Source organism: Saccoglossus kowalevskii, chromosome 10 (genome assembly GCF_978046115.1).
Source record: "Saccoglossus kowalevskii chromosome 10, keSacKowa6.1, whole genome shotgun sequence".
In the NCBI taxonomy this organism is placed as follows: Eukaryota; Metazoa; Hemichordata; class Enteropneusta; family Harrimaniidae; genus Saccoglossus; species Saccoglossus kowalevskii.
Window position 1 is genome coordinate 19,458,880 of NC_140650.1, and position 11,048 is coordinate 19,469,927.

The window sequence follows — 11,048 nt, forward strand, 5'->3', positions numbered from 1 at the left end:
CTGAAATCATACACGCTCAGGATATTAGCGAATGGGGTAAAATGCGCCCTCGTCATATCATACACCAACTATCAACGTCTCATTACATTTATGTGACATGACAAAGACAAAACATCTGTATAATGCAATGCATTGATATCGTTCGAAAATGTCAATTATTTAATTTGTAAAACGATATTTTTGTTCAATTAGTTGAGAGAGATATATCGCCCATGGTTGTGTGAGTAGTTATAATCATTGCGCGGCGATTTAAAATTATCTAAAGCTGCGTAGTAATCCGACAGACTTATAATCAAATTTATTTTACATTTTTATTCCCCTGACAAGAATGTGCTCATTCCATTATAACATTAATCTTTCTCTTAATTCCTCTAGACGTAGCTTTCTTATAACCACACATCAAACTAAATTCATTTCAAATAAACCGTTCGGGAGCGATTGCCTAGTACCATTGTAGTGTATTTATACATTTTCAATATCCAAAATAATGTAAATCTTCGCACTGTGTGTCATATCCATTCCATACAGCTTTCCCTCATTCCATTATAACTAGTGTGATCACAAATCGTTAATTAAGTTAAATAATAATTAAATATCGGTGAACATATACCCTTACTGCTGCTTGTGCGCAAAACGTGTTGGCTGGTTCAGTAATATGTTAGTAGTTGTTTGATTGATTGATTTTATTGATTAAAATATTTTTAATGTTTGAAGGAAAAATGCTTATGTGTCAGAAAAGAAAACAAATAAAATACATAGCGCCATGGTAATATTTAGTTTAATTTGGGTATATGTACCCTAGAAAGAAAAAACAATTGATTGTCACGTTAAGTTTGCACTCACATTTCTGTGAGGGACCATCCCTGCTAGATGTATGTAATAATACTTGTAGTTGATAAGTATTTAACATGTTATATAATGACATAGATAGCGAGAAATCTACTTTATAATTATTTTTTATAACTTTATACAGCACTCTCAAATAGACCATTTTCCGTTCACTGCGAGAATCACGCATTATGCGTGAAATCGAACGTAAAACAGGACAAACAAAGGTCATAGCGTCGTAGTCGCGTCAAACATCGCGTGGGATTCGACAAACGCGAAAGTATTTCGGGGACATTGCCATGCTTAATAATGTGCTGTCCACATTTGATGACAGGCAATTTCGATTAAGTAAGGGTATTCGGGAGCAATATTCCTCTGTCGAAGATCGGCCGGTCAATGTAAGCTGCGAAATAAAGAAATTCTAGTTCAAAATCAAATCGTTCGATTTTTGCGGCAGACGTTCGACGCGCGTCTTTCATGCATCTCGCGAGATCTCGCAATTGTTCGGAAAATCACCTATTAGTCTCCAGTTAGTTGGCTTTATTTTTTATTGAAGTTAAAAATACAAGTTATTTGTGTATTTAGCTTGTTGTGATATTTGACTTTTAATATATTTACAAAGTCTGAATACAACTTTAACTAAATCTCCATACAAGATGTTATTCGAGCAAAATCGATATCCCTCCATGTTTACCCAGAGATATCGGTGTTGATCTGGTGGAATGAATTATTTATCTTTGTTTCCTAAACTACTGTAATTTTCAATAGTAGCAGCAGTGTTCATTTTAAAAAGATTGTTTGAATGAGTAATTAAAACATGTTTTGATGAATATTAAAGGCGGTGGTCGTCGCGCCGCGTATGTGCGACGTTTGTGTTGATAAACATTGATTTCCCCACAATCCAATACGCTCTTCTAATGGAATCAAGAGTATGTGTTTTTACTAAGGTGCAACGTACACATATTACTGTCGGTGACTCCGTCGATACCTTCCAATCACCAATGAAATGACATAGTTAAAGCTTAGTGATTTAATTCACGTATATTCGTTGGTCTGCGCAATAGTCGCCATCTTTGTTCATATGAGTCACATATCTCGCGCATGCGTGGCACACCGACCACCGCCTTTTAAGTATATTGTAAACACACAAAATAAAACACCGTACGGGAACATAAGTGTGTCATTAAAGTGTTCACTAATATGACATGTATGGGGTGATGCAATCGCCTCCGTGCCAAAAGTATAGACAAAATTGACTGAATAAAATTAAACTATAGTCTATAGTCTTCCAATTAGCATTTTTAGTAATTTAAAGGGCTACACTCTTGTTCAAAGGTACTGAAATGTTCCTTGAACCAACCGTGTGGTCATTCGAACAATCGTTATTTGCATAAATACACTTAAACATAAACTCATAAACATATGTCCCCCATAGTAACATACTACTGATTTCTTGCTAAGACTGTTATTCACTTTAACAATTAGAATAGTAATTTAGGGGATTGTAAGGTTCTGCTTTTACTTGCGTGGTTGATTCCTGTATGACTTCATGTTTATATCGATCTAAAATTGGGGTCATAATTGCATATTTCGAACCTTGCTAATAATGCATGTAAAACATAGATACAAGCAATGTAATTTGTACACTTCAAAAATAATCAAAAAAGATATGCCACTTCAACATATATTGGTTCCAATAAAGCAAAATAGCCGTTATTGTATTGAAGAACAAATTCACCTATTAAGTAGAGTTCCTACATCAGATATATGTTATTGGCTGACATCTCATTGTTACAGGCGACTTGTGTGCCATCCACGTAAAATAATACATGGTAGTTTCGTATATGTATATCGACGTCTGGTGTATACAGGACACCATTACATGAATAACGAATCCAATTGAATACTTATGTTGGAATACAGTATTTGCAACACAGACTTGGTAATTTTATTCACCCAGCTAAATATTAAAAATATTAAATATTGTGTTGGTGTTTCATGTTTAAATATACGTTTCTATACACGAGCTTGCAAATTTGTTTTCTGAATCTGTAGCCTGTTTTGCCTTCCCAAAGTGGTTTTATGACGAACTTTTTTAATACTAAAGTAACACGCAAATATGTTATAGAGCATACATGGACAAGAATTAGATATTGTACTGCGGGGTCATAGTTCCGATTTTATTACAGTTTATACATCGAAAGATGGCTTCAAATAGGGATCTATTATATAGATAAATACAAAGTACAGAGCTATGGTGTATTTAACGAGGTCACATGCGCGATCTTAAATAAACGTACGGGTTCGTGGTCGAGTATGTTTACACAGAGATGGTGATTCAAAGGATGTCTATATCGGTATGTATTATGTATGTATGTATATATGCCTATAAAGTAAGTTTAATCCGCATATCAAACACTCATATACTGAGACAATATGATAGTGAATGATAAGAAAGTGAATGAAGTGCGCCTTAGCTAGCTGCCTACACATTGTGCTCCTGAATTCTGAAGTTTTTCTCAATGCTCAGCCATTCTATAGTCTCATTTATTATCATTATTGCTTCGTGAATATCCAGGGACTTCACCCATTCTCATCAGAGTTTGGATTATCGCATTTCTGCTGTGTCTTATGGACTTAAAAAAACTTTTTTGACTTTGACTTTCTGCACAGTACACTGCCCATTGTTCTTCACCACATCTGCTGATAGCCTTTTGTTCTCTGCAAGGATTGCAGTGTTATGTTAATTTTTGTAACATGCCAAACAGCAGAGCACTCTTACATAACTTCAAGAATCTCCTTTCCTTCCACCATGGAAGGCTGCCATTGCCAGTCTGGAATACCATCAGATCTTACAGGATTCTAGCCAGACTACCAACACACAGAAGCACAAGAGCTGGTATCAAGAAGAAGAAAGTCACCTCATCTGCACCAAATCTCCATTCCACCAAGAATAATCACACCTGTCGCTGACCAATGCATACCTATCACTAGGAAGTGTAAACTTTTGCTTTCAACCTGGAATATCCGATCTCTCTGTAATAAAGCACCTGAAGTAGGAGACTATATCACTGACAAGGATATTGACATTATCGCACTGACTGAAACCTGGATGAAAGAAAATAATGATGAACATGTCATTATTGAATGCACCCCTAATGGATACTCCTTCAAGCATACTCCATGCAACACGTCATATGGCGGTGGTATTGCACTCATCTACAAATCTTCATTGAAGTTATCTACCTGGAAACCTATCACCAACATCAAATCATTTGAAGCTACAGAGGCCACGCTGATACACCAAGGAATCACTCTCAAATTTGTCATCTTATATCGTCCACCACCTAGTGTTAAGAACAAACTCACTGTGTCAGTTCCTAATCGAATTTGGGGCCATGCTTGAGAAATATGGTTTATACAATGGTAATCTGTTTATTGTTGGTGACTTTAATTTGCATATCGACGATCAACTTAATTCCACTACCAAAAAATTCACCAACATTATTGACTCATGCAACTTGAAGCAGTGGGTCCATGACCCTACTCATATTCGCGGACATATACTGGACTTAGTTATCACAAACTCAGATGTCATTGACTCAATTTCCATCGACAGTCAGAGTCTTTCTGACCACAGACCAGTTCATGCACAACTGTTACTCCAGAAGCCACCACTCATAAGACGCCAAAACTCTTATCACTGCATATCATCAATTTCTTCTGCTGATTTCTATAAGGACATTGCTACCATCCAGGATCTACATCAACAACCTGATTTGAACTCTGCTGTTACTACTTACAATTCTGCTATCTCTTGTCTTCTCAATAAGTGTGCACCAATCAAGAAGTGCATCATCACTGTTCGTCCATACACCAAGTGGTATACTGCTGAATTAAACCAGGCAAAGAATCATCGTAGGGCCACAGAGCGAAAATGGCGAGAAACTAGGCTTGAAATCCATCATCAAATCTACAAAGACGCATGTCGCCATGTCAACAAGCTAATTCGCGATACCAAGTGCAATTACTACACCAACCGCATTAAAGAATGTGCCAATGACCAGAGCAAGCTATTTCGCACCATTTCTTCACTGTTCAGCAAATATATTGCTCTACCAACCCACACTTCCACCCATGAACTCACCAAACGTTTCAGTCAATATTTCACTACAAAGATCAAGGATATTCGCACCAACCTGGATACTACTGATATTAGTACTCAGTTCACCAATTTGCAAATTCATACTGCAACAACCCTGCCTTCACTCACCTCTGCCAATCCATCTGATATTCGTAAGCTCAACATGAAGTCACCTAACAAGTCATGCCTGCTGGATCCTCTTCCTACATCACTACTCAAGCCTTGTCTCGATTCATTGCTTCCATTTATATCAATGACTATTAATCTTTCTCTTCATTCCGGTGAAGTGCCAGCACTATTCAAGTCTGCAATGATCACAATACACTCAAGAACTATCGTCCTGTTTCAAACTTGCGTTTCTCTCCAAAGTCTTGGAGAGGATTGTTGCTTCTCTTACTGCAAACTTATTTCTGGAACCACTACAATCTGCACATGGAAAGTACCACAGCACTGAAACAGCTCTTCTGAAAATCCATAATGACTTTTGTTCTTTCATCGACTCTTGTAACTACGTGTTACTCTGTCTCCTGGATCTATCAGCTGCATTTGACACCATCGATCACAATATTCTGCTCAACAGACTGTCCAATATTGGTGTTACTGATATGGCTCTCTGGTTTGAATAATATCTTCGACCTCGATGTCAATCAGTTTATTTTCAAGTGTCACTAGTGAGCCATCTCAGCTTCACTTTGGGGTACCACAAGGCTCTGTACTTGGCCCTATTCTGTTCACCATCTATATTTCCCCCTTGGGTAAACTCATTCGTCAACACAACTTGTGTGCTTGATATTAAACACTGGATGGCGCAAAACAAGCCCCAACTCAACGACTAAGACTGAAGTACTGCTCATTTGCTCAAAGTTTACCAAGTTGCCTGATCCAAATGACAAAATCACCATTTGTACCAGTTCACTTGCACCAGTCACATCTGCTCGTAACATGGGAGTTACTTTTGACAATACTCATATGTTCAACACTCACATCAAGATTACTTGCAGATCCATCCACAACCATCTTCGTCGCATCGGTCGCATTAGGAAATATCTCAGTAATGACACCTGCCAGACATTAATTCATGCTGTTCTATCTGCTAAGCTTGATCATGGGAATTCATTATTATTTGGACTGCCGGACAATGGCACAATTTTTCTTCAACATGCTCAAAACACTGCTGCAAGAATCATCACCCGCACTAGAAAATATGATCACATATCTTCAGTTCTACAGAAGTTACATTGGCTACCTGTGTGTTGTAGGATTGTCTACAAACTCATGCTGTTGACATTCAAAGCTCTGAATGGACTTGCTCCAAACTACATTCTTGATCTACTTCATGTGTACACACCCAGTCGCTGTCTTCGTTCTTCCAATAAGGAGCTTCTCCGTAACACTAACTACAGACAGAAAACATATGGTGGACGTGCCTTCTCATATGCTGCTCCAAAACTCTGGAATGACCTTCCACTTGATCTTCGTGAAGTTACTGATGTCAATATATTTAAGAAGAGACTTAAGACCTACTTGTTCAACAAAGCCTACAGTGTGGAACAACTCTACAGATTCGCTTTCAGCGACTTTGAACAAAACGTAGTTTTAGATACCGGCGCTATATAAGTTTTTTTTAGATAAATAGATTGATAGTTGTGAATTTTGTAACGAAAATGCAATGATAGTATTAAACTCAGAACATATCTTGTATCAGAAGTTGGGAATTTCAAGCGTCATGACTATTTATTTTATACATAAGTAATAATACAAATAAATGTCACAATTCTCTGCATCATTCACTGTTAACATTATATTTTTACAAATTAATTGTAATAAGTGCCTTCAAATGAGGGCGCCATAAATATAATGAAGGGCAAAACGAAAATCCACACTAGATAGTAAGGGATGTATCATGTAAATAAAGATGCCTGCACATTAAAAACCACCAGGAATTGTAACCTGACGCATAAATATTCGACATAAAAAAGTGCCCTTGTATGTATACTCACTCTTGGTGGGAATACATTTAATTTGTTTTATAGATGATTACATTCACAGGCAAAACCAAAATGAAATATATTGTCGTATTTCTATTAATTTAAAAAGTATGTTGAGAATAATTCTGAAGGATGTATTTAATTTTCTCGCAACCTATATTAGATCCAGTGATGACCAGTGCAACTTTCTTGTCTCTATAATCTTCAGCCACAGACAGAAACGCAGCAATTGGCAAAGCACTGGCAGTTTCGATAACCTGTAAAGTAAGAGTAAACAGTACATTTATGTTGTTATGTCAGTTTACCAACGAGCATGTTGAAGATTCACTGTAAGCATATGCCAATCCTGGTACCCCGTGCACTCGATAGTTAATTCAATCATCGCACGCACAGTTTGTTTTATTTCACAATACGCAGTCAGAAGAAATGGTTGATTTCAATAGCCTTGCGGGATGTGAATGCAAAGAACTGTGGACGTAATAAGCATAAGCAGCAAATAAGATAAAAACATTATATACTAGCATCCATAAACAATCGAAAGTTGATCTCACCTTACGATGATAAATTATCATAAATATAACCCCTCTAGCTATTGCCTCGTTTGAAACTAACACCCATCTATCTACAAGTGATTTACATAACTCAGTGCAAATCTGCAAAACATGATGCAATGCCCGAGTTATCTACCGCAACATTGGTGAGATTATAAAATATCGTGTAGCTTTGTGGATATTCGTCACTTTCGAGCGTAAAATAGAATACATTTTCAAATATAAACGATATTGGAAAAAAATGTATCATAAAGTCTCCTAATGTGAAGTTCGGTGTAACTTTGTTCGAGACCAATGCAAATATACTTACCGAATTCTCGTACACATCTCCTTCTGTGGCATCACTAATCGTGTCTTGTAATTGCAGCTTGTCGTACTTACCAGTGCGAACTAAGTGTTCCATTGCACTGTTTGTCTCTGGTTGGCATCCAATAATCTAGAGCAAGAGAGACCACCTACTAAACTATTCTCTGCGTTTTTCTAAATATTTATAAGTTACACAATTCGAAGAGATGGAAGATGGGATATACCATTGTGACATTTTTAATGACGTGATTATGCACTGTGTTTTGTTATTGGTTCGACAGCTATTGGAATTTATACATACCTATAACAAGGGAATGGGTTTGTGGTCGTGGTAGTATAGAAAGAGTGTATTGTATTGTATTTGATGAATTTTACTTTTTCCAACTAAATTGTATTTACAAAAAAGATATGTTTAACTGTTACAAACCACTTAATATTCTCTGACTAAAGAATGCTAGATACAAACCAGGACGAACAAAAATGGCGCATTTTGTGATAAAAAGCCCACATACATGCGCAAATAATATTCCATGCACTGCATATCCCCTCCCGCCATTTTTTGTTTTTATTGTGGCCCATCATACCTGAATTTTCGGGTTGACAGTTTTAACATATACTGCTGTTGAAGAAATCAAACTACCCCCGCCTACTGGAAGAAATATTACATCAACATCGGGCAAGTCGTTTAAAATCTCCAATCTACATAAAACAAGAAGCATTATTCACACATGTATACAAGTCATCTTTTATGCTCAGGCTTACCCGACAACTCTATCCAATTTGATAATTTTATTTCTCCAATGGCGAGAATGACATTAATTTAACTCTGAACTGAAAAATGCCACGCCACGTTTAGACAGATCTTGTAAAACAATAATATATTTATATCTGTTTATAGCACATCTAAATAGCTGTTGTATTTTAGAAATCATATTGATATGTTACAGGCTGCTGCAGAACATGCATCCATCATGCGGACGTTTATTTTTGTTCATTACTATGCTCCAATGTATTCTATAAAAAGGTATTTTAATTTTAAAAAATACCTCGGTCACAACAAGACTTTCGAGAACATGTAACAATATGTGGAAAAACTGATATAATATTATGAATATATTACCCTACTGTACCATTGCCTCCAAGTACATCAATATAATTGCACGAATCAATCAGTTCAGTTCCACGGACCTACACAAAATACAACAGGTTACGTTCAACAGCAGTATCATGGTACTTTACATATTCTTGAAATATGGGCATGCTTTGGGGAAGCATTTGCTATGTGGTCTCTTTTCTCATACACAGTTGCAAATTAGTGCAAACTTGTAGAAACAGAAACAGACTTAAAACAGCAGCTATATCGGACGATGCGTTCAGCAATAAACGAACTAACCATCATTAAAATTCGGAATGATGTTTTTAAAATAGCTTGAGTGAGTTTTGATGAGTTTCGATAAGTAAATTGTAGTCGTTGCGCCGCGCATGTGCGATATTTGTGTTCATAAACATTGATTCACCCATAATTCAATGCGTTTTTCTGATGAAATCATGAGTGCGAGTTTTGCCCGGGTCACCACTTGCACTAATTACCGCCGGCGACTCCTTCGATACCTGCCAAACACCAAAAAATACCTAATTAAAGATTGGTAACTTCTCAGTTTGTACTAGTTGGTGTGCCCAACGACTACTACCCTTTGAGAGATGTATTAATATACGCTGATATAAGTGATAAATTCCTTGTACAGCCTGATACAAAGCTCTACGTTGATGCTAAGTCGCGGCTTTCATTGGTAGTTTAAACTCTAAACAATTGATTCAATTCACAAAGGCTTTAAGACATTTGAAAAAAAAAAAACATATTACACACTGGTCATATAACTGCACCATTATGCACCTCACCCTTGCTGAAGTTTCCGCCATCGTGATAATATCCATATAGTCAAGTTTGTGCTTGATCACTTCAGCACTGTATTTGACCATCATTCTTTCTTTCAGTTCGGTGATTTGATCTGGAACATGAACTTGTAGGGGTATACCAAACGTGTGACATGCCAAGGCCTGTGTGTATAGAGCGATGTGTTAGTGAAATGTGGTGTCCTGACGTCTCGGTAGAGAAGCAACAAGGTACCGTTCAGAAATGTCATATAAGATATACAGCTTTTGTTATGGGGAACAATTATGCAAGTGTTTTGTATACTAGGCTTATATGAGTGTAGTTGTTTAATATATATTTTTGTGTATTTCTCCATGATTCGGCTTGTGCATTAACAACTTGTAGAGACGTGCTCATCATACAGTATTTGGAGTTGTTCTTTTAGAACAGGATTGTGGCGTGATTAGCGACACGCGACTCCACATACTGGTGAGGCGCCTGATCACAAGTTTGAATCTAATGTAAAGTGTCGTAAAAAAATACAACTCTGTCTCAATTTAAATTTAGTTAACCAACTATTGAAAATATTAAGACCTGGACAAACTGAACGATAAGAAACAAAACAATGATTTCATAGTTCTTAAACTTAGCTTGTCATGAGTTCGATATTTCACTGGGAAATTCAAAGTGATACTAAAAACATGAACCGAACGTGAATAATAACGCATACATTTGTGGCATATTTGTAGGAAAGTTTCACCGCTTTTCCAAATTTCAAGAATCCGTTCCCATGTGTACAATCCCCGGATATGACAATTCAGTACATAATAATTATTCTGGCGTACACTAATATTGTGTACTGACTTTCTTCATTATATGGTAATCCAACTTACATATCCAATGCCTGCATTACCACTAGATGTCGTAGTTAGTCCTTTCTTTTTCAATCTTGCTTCTTGTCCACTTTCTACCAGTTTTATTATGTTATTGAACGCGCCTCTGGCTTTAAAGGAGTGTGTTATTTGCTCAGAGTCTAAGAAAAAAACGTCAAATAAGTGATAAACGGCAACCATTTTATAACAGGAGTAGTTTCGACAAAAATCATCAAATTTGGGAGATTGAATATGCAAAAAAAAGAAAAAGAAAATACGCATATTTCTCAAAATGGTTTTCTTCTCAATCAATATTTATTCATGCAATAGTGTAGTATCACAACTACACGCCACAATTGTCTTTATAGTTTGTATGATTTTAAGTTGCAATCCCATTATCCGTTATAAATATTATTGTATCGTATAGTCATGCATATTATAACGTTTCTATCGGAAGTTTCAGAACAAACATATGTGCTAAATCTC

General features: G+C 36.5%; 2 protein-coding genes across 2 annotated transcripts; both read left to right on the forward strand.

Moving 5' to 3' along the window:
- Window positions 1–4,226: 4,226 nt before the first annotated feature.
- LOC146737928 (uncharacterized) lies at window positions 4,227–5,426 on the forward strand. The gene has a single exon (XM_085504615.1). The coding sequence runs from the start codon at window positions 4,227–4,229 to the stop codon at window positions 5,424–5,426; it is 1,200 nt and encodes a 399-aa protein (XP_085360741.1).
- Window positions 5,427–5,914: 488 nt separating this feature from the next.
- LOC146737929 (uncharacterized) lies at window positions 5,915–6,589 on the forward strand. The gene has a single exon (XM_085504616.1). It carries the CDS (start codon window positions 5,915–5,917, stop codon window positions 6,587–6,589), a length of 675 nt encoding a protein of 224 aa, XP_085360742.1.
- Window positions 6,590–11,048: the final 4,459 nt, after the last annotated feature.

Excerpts from the sequence above, each read along its gene's own strand:
- LOC146737929 (XM_085504616.1), top strand. The coding sequence starts at position 5,915 with ATGGGAGTTACTTTTGACAATACTCATATGTTCAACACTCACATCAAG.
- LOC146737928 (XM_085504615.1), top strand. The coding sequence starts at position 4,227 with ATGCTTGAGAAATATGGTTTATACAATGGTAATCTGTTTATTGTTGGT.